Raw genomic sequence first — 24,831 nt, forward strand, 5'->3', positions numbered from 1 at the left:
CATGAGGCTGGGCCCCCCGGGCCCCCTTCGGGGCCCCACGGGGCTGCGTCCCTTGTGGCGCCCCCTTTTGAGCCCCATGGGGCTGCGCCCCATGAGGCTGGGCCCCCCTGGGGCCCCACGGGGCTGCGCCCCTCGTGGCGCCCTCTTTTGAGCCCCATGGGGCTGCGCCCCATGAGGCTGGGCCCCCCGGGCCCCCTTCGGGGCCCCACGGGGCTGCGCCCCTTATGGCGCCCCTGGCGGGGCCCCATGAAGCTACTCGCCTTGCGCCCCCGCGGGGGTGAATCCATTGAAACGAAAAAAACAAATCGGCGCCCATGGATCGAAAAAAAAAAAAAAATCGAATCACGTGTTCGATGACGTCACCGATCTACGGACGACGACCAAGGATACATACAAAGTCTCTTTCCAAATTATAGATTAGATGTATGTCTTTATTCTATTTTTTGATGAAAAACACCGTTCTGGCTCAGAGGTAGTTGAAGTTGTAAGCAGAATTTGAATAAGTTTTGTTATTTCCACACGAACTTTGGATAAATTGATTGCAAAAATAAGTTTTAAAAATATTAATAAATCATTAATACTATGCATTTCTTTCCTTGAGTAAAACACTTCTAATTCAGTTTGAAGTTTTTCTTTAATGTATTTTTCTTTAATTTTTCTTTGGATATGATTCAACGGTTAGTGGTAGATCTTCCATTTTTTTTCCAGAATTTTCTTACAGTACTTTTCAAAATTTTCTTTATTAAATAATATCACAGCTTTTCATTCATTAGAAAAAGCATATCTTGCTTTTATATCCTTAATAATAACATCGCACATATTTTTGGATTCTATAATATGTGCGATAATATATGCATATAATATATGCATCACATATTTTTGGTTTCTTTTCTATATAAGAATCTCGTATTTGTATAATGACATTAGTAAAACTTTTTAAGTTTTCTTTAATTGAAAATGCATCGATATTACTAGATTGCATCTGGTTATAAATAATTTCTACATGCGGCATTAGCCCGTGAAAAAGTTCTGACTAAAATAAAAAATTGTATTCAGTAAATTGGAAGAATCTGTTATTGTTTCATCAGTATTTTCGGAAGAATATTTAAGTTCTTGAAAACATTGGCTCAGCTTCTCTTGATTTTGATACCATCTTAAATACTGAAAGTGACGTGTAGAAGGAAGTGTAGAAAGTGTAAGAGGTGTAGAAGGAAAGACAAAAGGTGCAGAAGAAATGAGGAAAAGTGAGGAGCGTGTCGAGCGCACACGAACGCAACAAGTAATGTGTATAATACTGTTGGGAGTACAGTACCGACCAAGCTTCTAGCTGCCCCCGCGCCCCTCCTTCGCCCACTCGGCATATTCCATCGAAAACCGTACTGCACAAAATCATAAACGATGCCTCACTTTCTGATATTATTACCACGATGTATGATCATTATTGGGTGTATCGGTGTGCGGGCGAGCTTAATACACGCTATGTATATAATAATATTAAATTTTTCTCAAATTCCTTGGGGGTGCTGCAGTACTGCAGTGCGTATGGACAAGCCGCCACTGAATATATGTATAATATATACATATTAGGGTAACTCTCGAATTAAGATTATCGTCAAATTGCAATTCGTAGTTTGTTTTTACTTTATCTAAGTATGTACATACATACATATTGATGAAATAATTTATAATTTCAATTTTGAAACTTTTGGGGGGGAGGGGGGATGACAATCAACCACAGATTTGCTTCTTCACCTTAGCCCTAAGTACTGAAAGAGTCAGCAAAAAGGTCGAGATTGCACTATTAAAAGAAGTTTTGGTTTTGCTTTATCTATGTATGTACATACATATATGTAATATGTATGTACGTAGTAGCAATAGGTAATGTTTTGTGACTTTGCGAAAATTCAACCTCGAGATTATGACTGATTCGAAATCAGAATCGATCACCGATAACGTTTTAAAATCGAGCACTAATGACGTGGTCTATGAAAAATGTAAGTGTGTTAGTATGTGTATTTTGGAGATACATTAAACACCATTAACGGCGTTGAGCGCCGGTGAAGTGCCCGACGGCAGCGTACACACGAAGCGCTTTTTGCCGCGTTTTTGGACTAGAGTAGGGTGCGCATTCGTCACTTGGGAATTGGGAAATAGGAAAAGTCGAGATGATAGCATGTGTGTGGCTTCACTATCGTCGTTTTTATATTCGGGACCTTCCATGTTCCAAATTGCAGGTCTATTTTGAACTTCATCGATAAACAAATCCGATTTTTTGGATTTTTAAATGCTTTTAATTATTATTAAATTATGTTTACAATATATCTTATGTATATTTTAATAGCTACTGATCTACTGACCATTTTCTATTTTACAATTTCATTTAATTTGGTTAGTAATCATAGTATTATATTATTCTAATGTTAATATGTACAGCGTAATAGGAAAAAGAGCTCAAAAACCTAACAAATCCGTATTAAAATGTTCGTGATCCATATTCTGCTCTTGAAAGAACGACCACATTACACGAAACCGCGCGCTCGACTGTACGCGACATGGGACTGCGTGTATCTCGAAGCGCCCGCAAAGCGCGCGCTTTACCGAAAATCTCGAAACGCGGGTTTGCCGAGAATCGTGTGCTCGTGAAGCCGCCGAGTGTGTACGCGTTCGGGCGCTTTCATACGATATCCAGTATCTCGAAGCGCGCACTTCAAAAGCGCTCAATTGAAAGGGTCTTACGCTCAAAGCAGAGCTCCATGCAACCACTCAGGTCCCCAGGTTGCGAATAGGGGAACGACTCTTGTAGTCAACTGCCATGGTGACATGGTGGTCCTGGAGCGCTGAGACAAGAGTGGTGATGAATGAATCTATGGTAGGTTTCATTCTATAAAAAGTCACACAACACTATGATGGTATCAGGTCAGCGGCGAGTAAGTGCCGCCGCCTAACAAAAGCACAACCCGGTTTTTCAAAGGTTTCGCCTTTGACAGAGAAGGAAACTCCATAATAAATCCCTGGTAGTGGGCAGCAGCTCTGCCAGTATAAGATGTCACAACATTTCCTGCGGTGCAGAAGGCAAGAAGGAAACCACTGCACTAATTTTCCCTAGAAAAATTACCATGGAGAGAAAAATAAAAACGGCCCTGAGTTCTGGGCACTCCTTAAATGGAGCAAAGGTGCGAAGGATCTTCCAGCTCGAAGTGGTTGAGAAAATGGGAACATGGAATTTTAGAACATTGAACGAAGCAGGGAAATTACACGATGTTTTGAAAGAAATGACAAGACTAAAATTACAAATATTGGGCGTGTGCGAATCAAGATGGCTCGGAATCAGCAAATTCACCCAAGACAACTATTCAATTTTCCATTCTGGATCAGAGAACACACAGCATAAAAATGGAGTAGTGGTCATAATGGAGAAAAAAATTTCTGAATCAGTTTCTGAATTTTATTCCAATATCTGAAAGAGTGATGCTATTACAGATAGAAACACATCCAATAAACCTAAATATAATAGAAGTATATGCGCCTACAGCCGACGCTAACGAAGAACAAATTGAAAAATTCTCTGAAAATTTGAAAGAGGCAACAATTCATATTTAAAAACAGTAAATTTTATGTATATTGGGTGACTTCAATGCGAAGGTAGAAAACATCCAGACAGATGTCACTGGAAATTTGGTTTGGGTGAAAAGAATGAAAGAGGAGACCGTTTAATCGCATTTTGCCAAGAAAACAATCTTATCGTAACGAATACATGGTTCGATCTTCCTAAACGAAGATTATATACGTGGTAGTCACCACAAGACGGTTACAAAGACAGAATAATTCGTAACCAAATTGATTATAAATATATTATTATAAATACAAGGTTTCGCAACGCAATATATGCGGTAAAAACGTACCCTGGAGCTGATGCTAATTCAGATCATTGCTTATTGGGAGCAGAGATAAAGTTGCGACTTTAATGCCAATCATCCGTTATGGAGTTGCGTAAACACTGACCAACTTGGTACAACTCTTTTTAAATACATTCAACTAACAGATACAACCTTACTTCATCCGGATATATACACACACTATCCCACAAATAACTCACAACCATCCACACTAGATCTTGTCCTCGTCTAGAACTGCCCAAAAATATCGACACCAAATGCCCTTCAAGCCCTGTCATCTGATCATCTCCCGATAATCTTCTCAATCGACGGGAAACCCGGAAATCATCAAGTATAGTTGGGATTACGGGAGCGCTAACTGGCGAGAGTTCAAGTCGTACATAAATGACCAAACTATTCTAACATCTACCACACTCACAAACAAAACAGAAATCGACAGCTCCATAATACACCTGACGGAATCAATAACTCAATCCAAACACCTTCACATACCTCAGACACAATACATTGAACACAAACTAGAGATAACTGACTTTGTTGCAAATCTAATAAAAAGTAAAAATAAACTCCGTAAAATTTGGCAAACATCAAAAAATCCAGCATTGAAAACATTAATAAATAAGCTCACATATCAAATTAAAATTAGAATCAAAGAAATCAAAAATGAAGCTTGGTCTAAAAAATTAGAAAAATTAAGCTCAGTTGATGGCTCTCTATGGAAATTAGCTAAAGCAATTCGCAGGACAAAAAACTCGATTCCTCCATTAGATGATGCGGGAATCACAGTGACGCGTGATTGCGACAAAGGAGAACTATCAAAATCTTTCCAAAAATATCACACACTTACACAACATTACAATCACATACCAACGCATAATAAAGTCAACCGGTCCATTCAAATCATCACAAAAATGTCCACTAACATTACTAAAAACATAAAATTGGTGCATCCGTGTGAAATCCAAAATATAATACGTAATTTAAAAAATAAAAAGGCACCTGGGCGAGATTCAATAGATAACATCATAATCAAACAACTTTCATTTAAAGCTTTAGTCTCATTATCTAAAATATTCAACGCATGTTTACTCACCGGGTATTTCCCAGAATACTGGAAAACAGCCAACGTAATTCCAATACCTAAGTCCGATAAAAGTCCAAAAAACCCGGCCAATTATCGACCCATTAGCTTACTTTGCACGCTTTCAAAAATTCTAGAAAAAATAATCTACACTCGTTTACTTAAAGTCGTAAATAAGAATATAATAAATGAACAATTTGGATTTCGCACTGGACATTCCACGACCCAACAACTAACAAGACTAACTGAACACGTGACAAAGAACTTTAATATGAAGAGAAGTACCGGAATGGTATGTCTCGACATAGAAAAGGCTTTCGACACGGTTTGGCACGATGGACTCATTCATAAGCTCTTTATTAACAAAATACCAAACTACCTAATTCTCATCATCAAATCGAACCTAACTCGTAGAAAGCTAGTGGTTAGCGTAAATAATAATTATTTATTATTTATTTATTAATAGTTTTGGACCATTGTGGCATTACAGGAAGAACCTAATGCGCCACAATGGCCTACATTTAACAAAGATATAAATACAAGTAAAAAACAGAAAAATTAGAAAGCAGAAAACATGGTAAAATAAAATAATAATAAAAAGTACAAAGGAGAAAGAAAAAGTAAAATAAATCAAACAAAATATGAATAAAAAATAAAATCACAGCGAGGCCCAAATGGAAGAGAGTAGATTAAAATTCCACTCATACATTACATTCAAATAATATATAATAATGAATTATCGTCTCCAAAAATAATCGTAGCTGGCGTTTCGCAGGGGAGCTTGCTTGGCCCACTCTTGTTCTCCATATATATAAATGACATACCTATTCCAAAAAACTGTCAGATAGCCCTATATGCAGATGATACCGCTTGCTTCACAAGTAGCAAAAAACCAGACACTATTCTTAAAAATCTTGAATTTGCAATTAAAACAATGACTGAATACTTCACTAAGTGAAAAATTCAAATTAATCAAACCAAAGCAGACGCCATATTCTTTAGTGTTAGAAAACATAAGCCGAGTTCAGATCTGAAAATCCCCTCTGGAGAAAGTCTGAAATGGCAGTCAGTAATAAAATATTTAGGAGTAACGTTCGATAAAAGAATGAATTGGGCACCTCACATTGAGGGAGTGAAATGCAAGGCGATGCGGGGTATATCCTCAATATATCCAATATTTAATCGCCATAGTTCTTTATCAACTCAAAATAAAATAAAATCATATCGCGCGCTCATATTACCATTATTAACCTATGCTTCACCTGTATGGAATTACGCCTCGAATACTATTCTTTCCAAGCTCCAAGTAATATAAAATAAATCCCGAAAAATAATTTATAATACACCCATATATACTAACTTGAAAAAACTGCATGCGACCTGAGACGACTTTGTCGCGACTCGAACCGATCACCCCAAATAGCCTGAATATGGGTCTAAATGAGCTAATGGTCTCTGACATCGTGCCAAATCCAATTTTTCATTTCGCCTTTTTTTTTTAAACATTAATTGAAATATTCCTTCTCGCCATATAAAAATACGTAATTTTAATAATTTCATTTATCGAAGTTTTGAACCATTTTTTTTCTTTTCATATAAAACAATTAAATATATATTTTTAATTGAAATTATTGAAATTGAAATTAATTTATATTTTAGCGATATTTGAAAAAATAAAATCAATTCCAGGACGTCGACTCGAACCTACCCCCATCGCGCCCAGATCAATATACACTGACCAGTACACCATGATACGGATATAAAGGCTGCTCTAAATAACGTTAATATTCAATAATCGTACAGAACGTATCGACAACCAATCAAAACGGAGTCATATCTTCGGTAGTTGTCGGGAGAAGTCGGGTGTCATGGATCGAGTGAATCGATTTCGATTTGCAGTATCGCTCGGGGCGATAGCTAATAATAATAGAAAAAAATAGGAAGTCTTTAAATAAATAATTGAAAACTCTCCATGGGAGTCTGCGTATTTTTAAGAATCGAAAATTATTACAAATAAAGAATTGAAAACTATCTATGAGAGTCTACGAAAATAACGGTTCCGGTTCCGGATTTTTTTTTTTAGTTTTATAAGAGTATATAATAATTTTATACCCATGCGATGTTGTTTCATCGGGCTATTCACTAGTATATAATAATAATAAATAATAATAAGATTGTACATAATTAATGTATGTACAATTTAAAAAAAAAATGTAAATCTAAAAATCCATAATGTCCCAATGGATTAATTACTTAATTGTTAATTTCGTGTCCTTCAGCTTATAGAAATACAGTGATTAATGTAATAAAAATGCTGCATTGTTTGTAATTAATTGTCCAGGAAGGCGTATTGAGGACTTCTTGTAACGCCTTCCTGGTATATATATATGCAAAAATAATATAAAATATGTACATATGTAAAAAAAATCTAAATTTGGTTGATGATTTCTTTTTAGTCTACTGAGCCGTCACTAAATACGAGATGGTCACTGTCTCGCGTTGGATCAAATTTTCGGCAATCGCAATATTAACACTAGTAATCCTAGTATTTCATAGCAATACTCGGTGGACTCAAATCAAGAGTAAGTTTTTAAATTAAAAATATATACTATATATAAAAACGGACTGTCGCTAAATATATATATTTGTATGTTTGTATATTTGTATATTTGTATGTGACGGACGATCAACCATCAACCAGTATGGGGAACAGTTTTTTCATTTTTTTCATTTTTTCAGTTTTTTCAGTTTTTTCATATTTTTCATTTTTTCAGTTTTTTCATTTTTTTTCATTTTTTTCATATATTTCATTTTTGTGCGTCGGTGGCGCCGGGGGCGCTGGGGGCAAAGCCCCCGGGATGCCGAAGGCATCGGGGGCTCTGGGGGCGAAGCCCCCGGGGTGCCGAAGGCATCGGGGGGGCTGGGGGCGAAGCCCCCGGGGTGCCGAAGGCATCGGGGCGCTGGGGGCGCCAGAGGCGTCGGCGATGCTGGGGGCGAAGGCCCCGGAGCGACGGAGGCATCAGGGGCGCTGGGGGCAAAGGCATCGGGGGGTCGGCGATGCACAAAACGTAATTCGTAATTCGTAATCACTTCGTAATTTGTCATTCGTGCATCAATTTCTTTTCGAAACCAGTCGATTCAATATCTTTAACTTTATTTTTATTCGAGTTTCAATTCCTTTTCGAAACCACCCGTTGAAATCAACGGGTCCAACACTAGTTATATATAAAAACGGACTGTCGCTAAATATATTTGTATATTTGTATATTTGTATATTTGTATATTTGTATATTTGTATATTTGTATATTTGTATATTTGTATATTTGTATATATGTGACGGACGATCAACCGTCAACCAGTATGGGGAACAAAATTTTTTTTTTTTTCAATTTTTCATATTTTTCATTTTTTTCATATTTTTCATTTTTTTCATTTTTTCAGTTTTTATTTTTTTTCATTTTTTCAGTTTTTTAATATTTTTAATTTTTTCAGTTTTTAAATTTTTTTCATTTTTTCAGTTTTTTCATTTTTTTCATTTTTTCATTTTTTCAGTTTTTTCATTTTTTTTAATTTTTTTAATTTTTTTAATTTTTTGAAGGCATCGGGGCGCTGGGGGCGCCGGAGGCGCCGGAGGCATCGGCTCTGGGGGCGCTGGGGGCGAAGCCCCCGGGGTGCCGAAGGCATCGGGGGTGCTGGGGGCGCCGGAGGCGTCAGCGGCGGTGGCGGCAAAGTCCCCGGGGTGCCGAAGGCATCGGGGGCGCTGGGGGCGCTGGGGGCGCCGGAGGCGCCGGAGGCGTCGGCGGCGCTGGGGCCGAAGGCGAAGCACAAAACGTAATTCGTAATTCGTAATCACTTTGTAATTTGTCATTCGTAATTCGTGCATCAATTTCTTTCCGAAACCAGTCGATTCAATATCTTTAACTTTATTTTTATTCGAGTTTCAATTCCTTTTCGAAACCACCCGTTGAAATCAACGGGTCTAACACTAGTATATAATAAAATAACACAATAATAGATGACGCTAACGGAATATTTTACGAACCGGAATCCATATATGATGAGAAGCACCAATCATTGTATGACCTTCCCAATTTTCGCAATTATAAAACTTTACAAGTACAATTCATCTTGAAAAATAAGTAATATATATTTTACATTAATAATAAATATTATTTTTTACAACGTACTCTAAAGTCTAAAGTATGTCTTTTCAATTCACAGATGTAAATGTAGTATTCTCAAATATGGAGATGATGAAGGTTTGAATGCTTCCTGTTTTGACAAAACCAAACCGGTTAAGATTATTGCACACGGTTGGACTGGAAGTACTTCAAATAAAAGTAATAATGTTGCACATAGTATCATCGGTGATGGTAAGTTTAATTGTTTGAATTAACATAATAAAATACACGTTTGAGTCCAAATATTGTATGGTAAATTGCGTTTTAGCGTTTTTGGAAAACAAAGATTTTAATGTCATTTTGGTGGACTGGTATGAGTTGGCGAAAGCTCCTTATATGCAAGCTATGGAAAATGTGTTTTATGTTGGAATAGCTGTTGCAAAATTCGTGGATTGGTTAGAAAGATACGGTACACCATTGAAGTCCTTTCATTTGATTGGTTACAGTTTGGGAGGACATTTGATAGGAATCGCTGGACGTAATATTAAAAATGGAAAAATTCCTTATATAACAGGTAAAATAAAGTAAGAATAATGAAGATTATGTAAATTGCATTAGTATTAAGAAATATGTATGTATATATGTACATATGTACTTCCTGATACTTACTGCAACAAACACGAATAGTCTTTTCATGGTTCTCTAAGAGGTGGATTATTTTATTAAGTATTTCATTTGCTTTTAGCTTTGGATCCAGCTTATCCATTTTGGGAAAACCACCATATGAGACTCGCACTGGATGATGCCATTTATGTGGAAGTGATTCATACTAATTCAGGCAAGTTAGGTTGGGAAGCAGCTTTGGGAGATGCCGATTTTTATCCCAATCTAGGAAAATGTCAACCCGGCTGCATATGGTTGCCACAGGTTTTTTCATATTGTTCTTGCTCTCATGCGAAAGCTTATGAACTTTTCGCAGATTCCATTGGTCATGATGGTTTCGTGGCTTACAAATGCACTGACTATGATGAAATGAGGAGTGGAAGGTGTGCTAATTCAAGTCAAACGAAAATGGGAGGATCGGAACCTAAAAATGCGCAAGTTTCTTAATAAATACATGCATGTATTCTCATACGTAGATTTTGGAGTTTTAATAGTTTTTTTTTAATATTTACAGCTCAGGTGTATACTATTTGGAAACCAATAGTGAAAAACCATTTTATAAAGATGTTAAATATTATAATATGAACATGGCTTCAAATGGTTCTTCATGACAATTTTTCACTAGTTAAATTTTTCTCTTTTTTCATTTTATCACCAAAGTGTGTTTTTTTAAACAAACGTATGTTATAGTTGCATAAAAAAATTCCAAAGGTCCATTAATTTATGTTATTTGATACAGCTACTTAAATTAAATATAAATATAAGGAAGATTAATATGGATTTTAAATATTTCGATTTATATTTATTTTTAATGTACAAGTATACCACAGGGTCTTTAAATGTCACCCCAATATATTTTTTATTATTTGTATTGAAAAACATTTATAATTTTATAGATATGTAGGTATTGCGAAATAAATCAATTTATAAATCAAGTCCGTTGTATTCTATTGAAATATTGTTCACATGTTTGTAGGTAGGTAGGTAATTTTTAACTTTTTTTAATATTAAACAATTAAATAAAAACATTGAATTAAATATATTTAAGGTATTTGAAAACAAATCGACAGCGTGGGGATCGAACACATGACCGACGAAACATTTCTTTTAATTTTTTTTATTTAATAACTTAATATGCCAACACTCATGTGATGATATGTCATCGGGTACAACGCTATAACCTTGGGCCGGATGAAAATCTCTCGCGGGCGGTAGGTTGGTGACCACTGCCGTAAAGCATTTATTTCATCCGTAAAATGTTTGGTAAATCTTTTGTGATGTCTATGGGAAACTGTATGTAGTCGCACAATTAAACATTCATTTGATTTGTATTAAATTTTCGAAATTTCGAAGTTCATAGATTATTTGCGTCATCTATTTAAAGGGTTTGTTTCTAAACAAAATATAATGTGACAACACCGAGGTCTGGCCGTAAAACCATCGGTTGGCCAGTGCTTCGCTGTTAAGCATTCACATCCTCCCCAGCTGCCGAAATAAATAGTTGTGCATTACCAACACAGTCGTCTCACTCGTCCTACACCTTTAATATTATAACACACGCCGCCAATTGGATTAGGCCGAGTAGCATCCCAGAGACTGTGTGACCGTTATAATTGGTTCCGAGGATTATCTCCAGGCTTAAGTGCATTCGGCTAACGAAGGAATCTGCCGAATGAACTAACTGGTCAGCACGGTTTCCCGTTAGAGTGGCGTGGGACTGCATATCTAGTACGTGACTATAAAAATGGGTTTTGGGACCTATCCTTTGGATCATTCTCGTCAATGACCTCTTTACAATCAATTTGCCGGAGGGTTGCAGGTTGGTTGCGTACGCTGATGACATCGTGTTGTTAACGCAATCAAGTCCCGTGTTGAGCTGGAATGTAGAGCTACTGCGGCACTTCATCTTCTAGACGATTGGGCCATAATTAACAAACTTTCTTTCTCGCCCTCTAAGTCCAAGTGCTTACTAATAAAGGGTTCTCTTGTTAGAGCCCCTAATATCAAACTCAGAGACTGTAAGATAAAATTTGTCAAGAGTCCACTTATTTGGGTGTTGTTCTCGATGTCAGGCTTTCATTCAATGATCATATTGGGAGAGCATTAGATAAAGCTAAGGTTTCCTTTGGTCGTATTGGTCGCTCATGGGGTTTGGGTTTCCATGAAAAACGCTTGGTATACGATGCTGTGTTTGCGAACTCTTTGACGTATGCATCTAGCATTTTGGGTCATCGTATCGAATTAAAGACGGTCCGTCGTACATTAAATAGTGGTCAGCGTTTTCCTCTGATCGCTCTTACCTAGGCCTATCGCACTGCGTCTACAGACTCACTACAGATTCTTGCGGGTACATTGCCACTTGACTTGGTCGTCCAAATAAGAGCTGCTCGGGAAAAACTTCGTGGTGGGTTAGATGCTTCCGTCTCGGGCGTCCTTTTCCGTGCTCCTAATCAGTCACAGTGCGATGATCCTCGATTCTGGCAAAGTTTGAAGTCTGTTATTTTAAATTTTGCTATTTCGGCTTGGCAACTTAGATGGGATTGTTCCTTCAAAGGTAGACAAACCTATTTGTTTTTCCGAGGGTCACTTAGGCTGTCGTCTAGTTTTTGGACCAGTAAATTTTTAACTGGTCATGGCCACTTTAACGGCATGCTCGCATCTATGGGCTTGGTATCTGAGTCCTTTTGTCCGTGTTCTTTTCCGGAGCAGGATGCATATCATATTCTGTGGTCCTGTCCTGGGATGGAGGCTGAGAGGGGGGTTCTGCTGGACAGCGTCAGGGGTTCTCTCATTGGCCCCCTACATCATGGGGATCTAATAATGAATAAAGCATCGTTTAGAGCTTTCGAAAAGTTCGCGGAATGCTTTGGGAAGCTGTGTTACCCTGGATGCTACTACTCCACTTAATTGCAAAAGTATTAATGTGTTGATTGTGTGTGTGTGTTTGTGTGTGTGTGTGTGTGTGTGTGTGTGTGTGTGTGTGTGTGTGTGTGTGCGCGTGCTTATGCACGCAGATACATACATACATGTATGTTTACTTGAGGTGTGCTTGCATTCGCACTAGGGTTTCTGAAAACCCGACGGATCCGGGTCCAATATTTTGAAAAGCCCACGGGTCCGGGTCCAAAATAAAAATCAAAAAATTTCAGATTTTAAATTATTATGTAAAAGGCGATAAAAACGTGTAATAAAGAAATACAAATACAATATGGTACACAAACATATAATAGAAAAAATACAAATATATAATAAGGAAATACAAATACAAATTCAATTAAAGTTTAAAACGAATGAAATTCCAATAATTTAATGTATCATTGTCCTAATAGAATTTATGATATCATGATATTTCATTGCGGTCTCAGTGACGAGACAGATTGTTAAATTACAGAAAACTCAAATATCGGAAGGCAAAGATCGAAAATCAAAAGATCTTAAGTCGAAAGATCAAAAAAAATTCGGGTGTGACCAACCCATGACTTTATCTATGTATTTGAGGAATATAAGAAGGTTACAAAACAAAATTCAATATTGAACTAATAACTATGATAGCGATACAAATTGAGCGCGAATATATGCAAATAATTGCACAAGACAAAAGTTCTACTTCCGGTTGACGGATTTTGTTCAAATTTTTTTTATTATTTAAAATCAGTATAATTATAATACACATTAAATATCAAGAGGATAAAAATAATATAAAAGGTCAAAATAAAATAATGAAATATTGTTTTAAAAAAAAATACTACTTCCGGTTTACAAATTCTGACCAAAACGTTATCAAATCTAAGTTAGTACACAAAGAATACAAATATAAATTTTCAGCTTAAAAAGTTCAGGGGTGTGGACAGGATCCAGGCGACAACATTTTTATCCTTTTTAATAGGAGAAAATCCCACTTCCGGTTCATTAAATTTCATGGTTTTATTTTTTATTTTTACTAAAAATCACTCTCTCTATTATACACAATAAATATCAAGACGCTTAAAATAATTTAAAAGGTCAAAATAAAATAATGAAAAAATAATGAAACATTGTTTTTAAAAAAAATACTACTTCCGGTTTACGAATTCTGACCAAAACATTACCAAATCTAAGTTAGTACATAAACAACACAAATATAAATTTTCAGCTCAATACGTTCAGGGGTGTGGACAGGATCCAGGCGACAACATTTTTGACCTTTCTAATAGGAGAAAATCCCACTTCCGGTTCATTAAATTTGATGGTTTTATTTTTTATTTTTACTAAAAATCACTATCTCTATTATACACAAAAAATATCAAGACGCTTAAAATAATTTAAAAGGTCAATATAAAATAATGAAAAAATAATGAAACATTGTTTTTAAAAAAAATACTACTTCTGGTTTACGAATTCTGACCAAAACGTTACCAAATCTAAGTTAGTACATAAAAAACACAAAGCAGCTTAATACGTTCAGGGGTGTGGTCAGGATCCAGGCGACAACATTTTGACCTTCCTTCCGGATGCTTCCGGAAGGGAAAAAATCCCACTTCCGGTTTATTGAAATTAGTGATTTTTTTTTTATTTTAATCACATTGATACAAGAATTATACTTGCATTTTTTCGTGAAGACCACACATGTTTAAGGGGTCGAAAAAAATAGTGGAAGAAAAATCGAACAAGAGTAAACTGCCACTTCCGGTCGACGGACGCTTACCAAATTTTATACATAACTTGGTATTGAGCTCAAACTGATCGATATGAAATTTCAGTTCGAATAATCAAAAGGCTTTTGAGAAAAACATAAAAAACCTCGATTCTCTAGAGTAAAAGTACTACTTCCGGTTCAGATAAAAATATTTAAAAAATATAAAATTATAAAAATTATTATTTCTAGTACACGTAAAAAAAATTCAGTCCGATTCAGTTAGTAGTTTGGGAGAAAATCAAATTCAAAAACTTCACTATCTCTATTATACACAATAAATATCAAGACGCTTAAAATAATTTGAAAGGTCAAAATAAAATAATGAAAAAATAATGAAATATTGTTTTTAAAAAAAATACTACTTCCGGTTTACGAATTCTGACTAAAACGTTACCAAATCTAAATTAGTACATAAACAACACAAATATAAATTTTCAGCTTAATACGTTCAGGAGCGTGGACAGGATCCAGGCGACAACATTTTTGACCTTTCTAATAGGAGAAAATCCCACTTCCGGTTCATTAAATAGAGAAAATCAAATTCAAAAACTTAAAAAAAAGAGGACACCTATAAGGGGAGGTACCATTTCCGGTCAATTTAAAAATTTGAAAAAAATTTACGTAGTGTCTATAAGAATTTCATTAACCGATACTAAGTTTCGGTTCGATAGGACTAACGGTGTTGAAAAAATCCCCAAAGTACACAGACACACACACAGACACACACACAGACACACACACAGACACACATACAGACACACACACATTTTTTCTAGATCATTAAAACGTGATCAGTAATCGATTCTGAGTTCGAATCAGTCAAAATCTCGAGTTCGAATTTTCGCATGATCACAAAACTTCATCTATTGTTACTACGTACATAGATAAAGTAAAAATGGTGCATGGTAAGCGGTACATACTCACTTAATTTGCGCGAGCAGGATACAACAGGAACAAGATGAACAGGCTTTTCCTCCCGTGTCAATGTGCGCGCACAGAATACGGGAGGAAAAGCATGTTAAGACATTACCTGGCTATAAGTTAACGTATCATCCGCAATTACGATGGTAAATATCGTATTAGACACGTTTGAAAATACTGCATCGTATTACACGGTGACGTTTTCTGTCACATTCATCATTCACATTGGTAGTTTCATTACTTTTCGCCCTGCCATCTCGCTGTCAAATTTTAATTATTTAAACGCCTGTAACCCTGGCCTGGGCAAGCTTTTTTACTGAAGGGCCAAATTCGATATTTTATACTAGTCAGCGGGCCGTATATATATACATACATACATAACAGTTGGGCTGAAAAGTTCGTAGGCTAGCATAGAAAAAATCTTTTTTTTTGTTAGAATTTGATTTTATTATTCAACTAGCTGTATTACCCGGCTTCGCTCAGTGTTTATAATATAAACCGCTTAAACATGACTAAGCTAATTTAATTAAAAAAAAAAAAAAATTTAAAAATTTAAAAAAAAATTTAAAAAAAAATTTAAAAAAAAAATAAAAAAAAAAAATAAAAAAAAATCAAAAAAATAATTTTAAAAAATCAAATTTTTTTTTTTGCCTTCTAGGGCTTCGCCCTCGGCACCCCCCTGAGCCTTTGCCTTCTAGGGCTTCGCCCCTCCACGCCCCATGAGCAATTGCCGTTTAGGGCTTCGCCCCCATGATCAGTTGCCTTTTAGGGCTTCGCCCCTCCGCGCCCCCATGATTCAAAGCCATCTAGGGCTTCGCCCCCCTTAGTAAATGCCTTTTAGGGCTTCGCCCCCCGCGCCCCCAAGATTAATTGCCGTTTAGGGCTTCGCCCCCCTTAGTTAATGCCTTTTAGGGCTTCGCCCCTCCGTGCCCCCATGATTAACTGCCGTTTAGGGCTTCGCCCCCCTTAACTAATGCCTTTTGGGGCTTCGCCCCTCCGCACCCTCATGATTAAATGCCGTCTAGGGCTTCGCCCCCATGATCAGTTGCCTTTTAGGGCTTCGCCCCTCCGCGCCCCCATGATTCAAAGCCGTCTAGGGCTTCGCCCCCCTTAGTTAATGCCTTTTAGGGCTTCGCCCCCCGCGCCCCCAAGCATAATTGCCGTTTAGGGCTTCGCCCCCCTTAGTTAATGCCTTTTAGGGCTTCGCCCCTCCGCACCCCATGATTAAATGCCGTCTAGGGCTTCGCCCCCCCTAGTTAATGCCTTTTAGGGCTTCGCCCCCCGCGCCCCCAAGATTAATTGCCGTTTAGGGCTTCGCCCCCCTTAGCTAATGCCTTTTAGGGCTTCGCCCCTCCGCGCCCCCATGATTAACTGCCGTTTAGGGCTTCGCCCCCATGATCAGTTGCCTTTTAGGGCTTCGCCCCTCCGCGCCCCCATGATTAATTGCCGTCTAGGGCTTCGCCCCCCTTAGTTAATGCCTATTAGGGCTTGCGCCCCATGAGGCTGGGCCCCCCGGGCCCCCTTCGGGGCCCCACGGGGCTGCGCCCCTTGTGGCGCCCCCTTTTGAGCCCCATGGGGCTGCGCCCCATGAGGCTGGGCCCCCCGGGCCCCCATTCGGGGCTGCGCCCCTTGTGGCGCCCCCTTTTGAGCCCCATGGGGCTGCGCCCCATGAGGCTGGGCCCCCCCGGGGCCCCACGGGGCTGCGCCCCTCGTGGCGCCCCCTTTTGAGCCCCATGGGGCTGTGCCCCATGAGGCTGGGGCCCCACGGGGCTGCGCCCCTTGTGGCGCCCCTGGCGGGACCCCATGAAGCTACTCGCCTTGCGCCCCCGCGGGGGTGAATCCATTGAATCGAAAAAAACAAATCGGCGCCCATGGATCGAAAAAAAAAAAAAAATCGAATCACGTGTTCGATGACGTCACCGATCTACGGACGACGAAGAAGACGACGACGACGACGACCAAGGATACATACAAAGTCTCTTTCCAAATTATAGATTAGATATAGTTGCCTTCGAGGGCGATACAACGATTATAGCGGTCATAAAATTTTTCGATACCATTTTTATAGTACGATTTGTCTTTAGCCTCAAAATAGGCTTCAGTTTCGGCGATTACCTCTTCATCGACGCAAAATTTCTGTCCAACGAGCATCCTCTTGAGGTCTGAGAACAGGAAAAAGTCGCTGGGGGCCAGATCTGGAGAATACGGTGGATGCAGAAGCAATTCGAAGCCCAATTCATGCAATTTTGCCATCGTTTTCATTGATTTGTGACACGGTGCATTGTCTTGATGAAACAGCACTTTCTTCTTCTTCAAATGGGGCCGTTTTTCCGCGATTTCATCCTTCAAACGCTCCAATAACGCTACGTAATAGTCGCTGTTTATGGTTTTTCCCTTTTTAAGATAGTCGATGAATATTATACCATGCGCATCCCAAAATACTGATGCCATAACCTTGTCAGCCGACTTTTGCGTCTTTCTACGCTTTGGAGTCACTTCATCACGTGCAGTCCACTCGGCTGACTGTCGATTGGACTCCGGTGTGAAATGATGGAGCCATGTTTCATCCATTGTCAGATATCGACGCAAAAATTCGGGTTTTTTACAATTGAACAGCTCCAAACACTGCTCAGAATCATCAATTCGTTGTTGTTTTCGGTCGATTGTGAGCTCGCGCGGCACCCACTTTGAACAGAGCTTTCGCATACCCAAATATTCATTCACGATATGTCCAACACGTTCCTTTGATATCTTTAGGGTCTCAGCTATCTCAATCAATTTCACTTTACGGTTATCCAAAATTATTTTGTGGACTTTTTTGATGTTTTCGTCGGTAACAGCCTCTTTGGGGCGTCCACTGCGTGCATCGTCCTCGGTTCGAATTTCGCCTCGTTTAAACTTAGCAAACCACTTCTCAACGGTTGATTTTCCTGGTGCAAGGTCCGAATAATGTTTATCAAGCCAAACCTTGGCTTCAATAGTATTTTTTTTCGCCGAAAAACAATGCTTTATTAACACACGAAATTCCTTTTTATCCATTTTTTCAAACTAATAAAAGTTGCTTCATTCAAAATGCTATAACTCACAAACTAATAGTACGACAGCTGTCAAATTTATACACATGTCTTTTTAAAGTTAGGGCTAACTAAAAATCATATGATAAAAGCGATATCAAGAACTACCGACCCATTAGTTTACTTTCAGCGGTCTACAAGCTTTTCACGAAGGTTATTACAGAAAGGCTGAAGAATATCCTAGGAAAAGGAGTAAGACAAGGAGATACAATCTCGCCCAAGCTATTCAATGCGGTGCTTGAGGGAGTTTTCAGGAACTTGGAGTGGGACACAGCCGGAGTAAGCATCAACGGTCGTTTCTTGAGTCACCTTCGGTTCGCAGACGATATAGTTTTAATAGCTCGTGATGCAGCTGAACTACTTAACAGACTAACACAGCTGGACAGAGAAAGTAGAAAAGTAGGATTAAAAATTAACGTAGATAAGACCAAACTAATATTCAATAGTTATTGCATGCCTGATAGCATCCCATTAGATGATAAACCAGTAGAAGTAGTAAATAATTATTTATATTAAGGTCAAATAATTGACATTTCTGGTAGTAAAGATGAAGAGATAAAGAGACGTATGAAATTAGGATGGAGTGCATTTGGACGGATGAATGCTGTTTTTAAATCAAAAATGCCACTCTGCCTGAAGAAAAAGATCTTTGATCAATGCGTTTTGCCAGTGATGACGTGTGGATGTGAAACTTGGACACTGAACGCCAAGATGCTAAATAAAATCCAATGCACTGAACGAAGTATGGAACGCTGTATGCTTGGCATAACGAGGAAAGACAGAAAGCGGAACACGTGGGTGAGAAATATGACAAGGGTAGTGGATAGAGTGAAGAGATTGAAATGGCAATGGGCGGGTCACGTAGCTAGGAGGATGGACGAAAGGTGGACAAAAGAAGTGCTTGAATGGTACCCGAGAGAAGGCAAAAGAGTAAAAGGAAGACCGCAAGGAAGATGGGTGAACGAAATTAGGAAAATGTGCGGAATTATTTATTTATTTATTTTTTTATTTAATTTACACCAAGAAGGCCTAACAGGTAAACCCAATGCACCTTCCTGGCCAAAGACAATTATATAAACATATAGCCAGCAGCATAGCTCGGACGTTAAGCTTCTGCTTACCGTCAACAAGGTGCCGGGTTCTATCCCTGAATGAAAATGAATTTTTCAGAGTATGCTGTTGGTCAGACCTGGATTTGTGACTCCAGGTTGATCGTTTCCTATCAGAGTTTGCCAATTTTCTCTGATTTCATTGTTGAAACGGTTCCCGGAAAAAAAATTGGCTAAAAATCCTTCCTACCTACTATGTCACCACTATTTGAAATTTGATGGATGTACAATAAAAATTTATGTACAATTCATAGATGTCTCGTTAATTTGCGAGTTTTTTCAGTGTCTCGCAATTCAATGACTTATAATAAAAAAATGCTGCATTTGTATTTGTAATTGGCCAGGAAGGCGCATTGGGATTTTCCTGTAAGGCCTTCCTGGTATATATGTAAAATAAAATAAAAAAAAATAAATAAAAAAATATATATGTACACCATCCATATATACACAAATTCTTACACGTATACACAAATACACATACATACATTCATAAATATAAAAATACACATATATACATATAATCAAAAGTAAGTTGCGGTGAAATATTTCCTATATATATATATATATATATATATATATATATATATATACATATATATACATATATATACATACATACATATTTACATTCACATATACATACATTCACATATACATACATACACACATACATATACATACATATACACATACACATTTTTATTTTATTTTATTTTTTTATTTTACATATATACCAGGAAGGCCTTACAGGAAAATCCCAATGCGCCTTCCTGGCCAATTACAAATACAAATGCAGCATTTTTTTTATTATAAGTCGTTGAATTGCGAGACACTGAAAAAACTCGCAAATTAACGAGACATCTATGAATTGTACATAAATTTACACATACATTACATACATCCATAAACATACAAACATTATACATGCATATACACATAAACACATAAATACACATAAATAAAGATAAATTACTCATATATATATATATATATATATATATATATATATATATATATATATATATATATATATATAAATAAAAAATAGCATACATATATAAATAAAGATAAATCCAACATACATACACATTATGCTAAATAATAAAATTACAAAATGAAAACAATAAATATGTATGTAGCTAGAAGTCATTAAATATATGCTGCCTGACAGAACTGTATGATGAAGTAAAAACATCAAGGCTCCCAGAAAGCAGGTTAAATAGTCGAATGGCTCTTGAAACGGGTGAGTCATCAAGCACATTAGTTCTGGCCCGAATAGGCAGGAATAGAGTTCTGAAGCGAGATTCTCTCAGTTTCTCAGGTACTCTAAGTTTAAGATTACACAGAACTTCAGGAAGATGACATTCACCCCTTAGAATTTTTAGAAAAAGCTTACCAAGGTGATTGTTTCTACGTGAAGCTAAGGAGTCAAAGCCCAAGGAGCCCATGATAAACTTACTGGGAAATAAGTAGGGATAGCGCCCAAGCTCTCTCATGTAGAGATAGATGAGTGAGTTTGATAGATAGAAGAATGAGATGGATGAGTGTTGCGCAAAACAGAGACGAGTGGAAGCGTGTTGGAGAGGCCTTCATCCAGCAGTGGATGGCGAATGGCTGTAAATGATGATGATGATGTAAGTTAAATCATCAAAAATGCTTACTTTGTATCGTTTTATCAATTGATAAGTAACAAACAAATCATCACACCGGCTATTCTCTTAATTATATTTAATTAGTGTGAAATTCACTCGAAGTAGTGTATATATATATATATATATATATATATATATATATATACACTACTTCGAGTGAATTTCACACTAATTAAATATAATTAAGAGAATAGCCGGTGTGATGATTTGTTTGTTACTTATCAATTGATAAAACGATACAAAGTAAGCATTTTTGATGATTTAACTTATATATATATATATATATATATATATATATATATATATATATATATATATATATATATATATCAATCATATAAGTCAATCGTTCTTTTAGTATCGCCCACGTGATTATGCCCGTTTCCGAGTCCAAGAAGTCCTTGGCAGTTCCTTCACACAGCATCCGCCCATACACCAACTGTTGTGTCTCCGTCCAGCCGAGGATTTGCGCGTTTTCTTCGAGGCGCTCAATCCACACTGCAATAGGGCTATTTCTGCCGTTATATTTCGGCAGACCGAAACCAACCTCCAGATCTCGGAAATTGAACTGTGGTATCTCCCTCGTCGTCGTTGCCACTGGCGTCGTCTTTCTCGTCGTGGATATCATCATCGTCGTGTGGCGTGTTCGCTGACGTGACGTCACCGACGTCACGGGCTTCGCCTTTATGCTCGTACCGCGCGTCCTAACCTCAACTGTCAAAACTCCGCGTCGTCGTCTGACCGCTCCTGGCTGTCACTCGAAATGTCTTCAGGCATCCCGGACAAAGCCCCCAAATATAGGATCCGGATGTGAAAGATTCCAAGTAAAACGCAGATTAAGTCAGAACTATGTATTTATTAACACATGCTTCGAGCTTGTTCTCCAACAAGTGACCATAATAACACGCATCCGGTCTCAGTTTGACCAACCACACACACTCTATCTCGGCTCGTTTAAAAATCAATTCTACATATATATATATATATATATATATATATATATATATATATATATATATATATATATATATATATATATATATATATATATATATATATATATATATATATATATATATATATATATATATATATATGTGTGTGTGTGTAGTGTGTGTAAGGTTAAAATTTTAATAAGCAAATGATTAAGTTGTTTAATTTCTTTCGACATTTTCTGTATATCAGGTTTGAATTTGGTAGTAGAAATTTTTAAAACTGCCTGTAAGTGTTGATCTGTAATGCTTGATCTTAAGGAGCTTTTATTTAAATTCATTACGGAAAATGTCTGGTCACATATTGTCGATCCGAAAATGACCAACATTTTTCTCGCAGTCTTTAATTTTTCCGAATCTTTCAGAATTCAGGGAATTATAAAATTTGCAGATTTCTTCACGGCGGTATAAATCTTTCAGATCTGTATCGCACTGTAAATCTAAAATTTCCAGTTGTAGTTCACGCGGAATGTAGTCAACATTTGCTAAAAACGTAAAGGAGGTATGTAAAAACGGATCACGGATTATTGCTAGGCTATTTTCAATTACTCGGAAGTCACTAAATCTACTTGAAAAATCGTCGCTTAAAGCTTTGATGGTGTCTCCGTATTTTTTAATTTTACTTTCATCAATATTTAATTATTTCAGTGTTGGGAAGTGATCCAGTTTCTTAATTAATATTTGACGTTGAAACAGTTGGAGTTTTAAATTAAATGCATTCAAGCTTTTTATCGAATCGTGAGCATATACATTTTTACCCTGTAAAATGCAGTTGAAAGTGTTCAGGTGTGTTATGATGTCCAAAGTAAAAGCAAAATCACAAAGCCAGTCATTGTTAGTGAATTCAGGAAAATCAGTTATATGTTTCATTTCTAAAAATAAAATGATATCATCCTTTAATTTCCACACTCTTTGAAGTACTTTCCCTAAACTTAACCATCGAATATGGCTGTGAAAAGGAATATCTGTGTACTCTGCATCAAGATCTTCAAGAAAGCTGATAAATTGTCTGTGTTTCAGTCCACTTCATCGGATTAAATTGACAAGCTTAATAACACGTGATGTTACGTGATCAACTTTTAATACTTGATAAATTTTTTTACGTGATCAACTGTGTGACGCTTTGGGGCAACCTGTCAGGTCACACTGGTCATTTTATTGTTGTTATTATTTTAAAATAATAATAAATTAAATAAATAAAAAAATAAATACGTTTTTGCACAAGACTTGCTGATGTATAATACAATGAAGTGCAATTAAATTCTAATCAGGATCGAATCTTCGGCTAGATTTGCATCAAATTCACAATTTTTTAAAACAGAAACGCTTTCCTGACAAATAAGACAAATAGCCCTATTTTTCACTTGAACGAAAAAATATTTTGTATTCCATTTGGAAAAATGTGTAATTGTGGTAATAATGACTCCTTTCTGTTGCTTTTACTTTCCTTTATTTGAAGAAATAGAAGAGGGACTGCCGGCTGGTGTTTGGTGATTGGCACATCACCTATTGAATGTTTAACTGATACTGATATTAATGAATGAACGCAGTGCACCGTCGGTAGCCCTCTGTTTATACATTTATAATATATCAGGTGGGGAGCGACCATAACAATATGAAGATTGTCCATACTCCCCCCTATAAGGAAATTAATTGACTTATATACTAAAAAGACAATCTTAGTGTTAAAGATAATTCAATTGATACTATATAAATCTACTTTAACATGCATAAAAATGATAAAAAGCTGTAGTGGACTGTATGTATATGAAAATCAAATCTCAATCTTAAAATTAGTAAAAAATAAAATGAGTAAAAAATAATTAAACAATTATTTAAATATTTGTTTTAACATGCATAATATCATAAAAAACTATATGTAGTGGACTGTATATAACTAAAATGAATTATTTGAAAAGTCTCATTGTAGAAATGAAATAGTTTGTTTATTGTTTATATTTTTGATGTTTATTTGTTTATTTTTATTTTGACATTTATTTGTTTATGTTTATTATTTTGAAGTTTGTTTGTTTTTAAATATTATTTTCAATTTTAATGCACCTTCACATTATTATTTTTTTATATATATGTTTATATATATTTTACTATCTTGTCAGCGCCAGCCAAAATGTTTGAGGTAATATTACACAGATACATTTTTAATCACTTTCAAAATACGCTCATTGATCAGCAGCATGGCTTTCGTCCGGCCAGATCAGCTATTACCAATTTGTTATGTTTCTCTAGTGACATAACCAGCACTTTGGATTGTAATTATCAAATGGATGTAATATATACTGATTTTGAGAAGGCGTTTGATAAAGTTGATCATAAAATTTTAGTTAGTAAATTAAGTTTTATTGGATTTACTAATAATCTTGTTAGTCTTTTTATTTCTTATTTACAGGATCGACGTCAATTCGTTAAATTTGGGAGTTGCTTTTCTTATGAGTATGTTGCCACTACTGGGATTCCCCAAGGATCAAATCTTGGCCCTTTATTATTCCTAATATTTATCAACGATATTCAATCTTCTATTCACCATTCTAAATTTTTATTATATGCGGATGACTTGAAAATCTACAAGAGAATAATTGATTTACCTGACGCTCTTTATTTACAAGAAGATTTGAATTCTATTTATGA

The 24,831-nt window shown here is 36.7% G+C and overlaps 2 protein-coding genes across 2 annotated transcripts in view; both read left to right on the plus strand.

Annotated features, from left to right (window-relative positions):
- Positions 1-24,831, plus strand: part of LOC143919146 (uncharacterized) — a 1,208,594-nt gene that overhangs the window by 89,644 nt on the left and 1,094,119 nt on the right. The gene's annotated exons all lie outside the window — the stretch shown is intronic.
- Positions 9,035-10,695, plus strand: LOC143919025 (pancreatic lipase-related protein 3-like). The gene is made up of 4 exons (XM_077441184.1): positions 9,035-9,351; positions 9,428-9,673; positions 9,845-10,196; positions 10,277-10,695. Exons 2-4 carry the CDS (start codon positions 9,496-9,498, stop codon positions 10,371-10,373), a joined length of 627 nt encoding a protein of 208 aa, XP_077297310.1. The 5' UTR covers positions 9,035-9,351; positions 9,428-9,495; the 3' UTR covers positions 10,374-10,695.

Source organism: Arctopsyche grandis, chromosome 11 (assembly GCF_051622035.1).
Source record: "Arctopsyche grandis isolate Sample6627 chromosome 11, ASM5162203v2, whole genome shotgun sequence".
Taxonomy (NCBI): domain Eukaryota; kingdom Metazoa; phylum Arthropoda; class Insecta; order Trichoptera; family Hydropsychidae; genus Arctopsyche; species Arctopsyche grandis.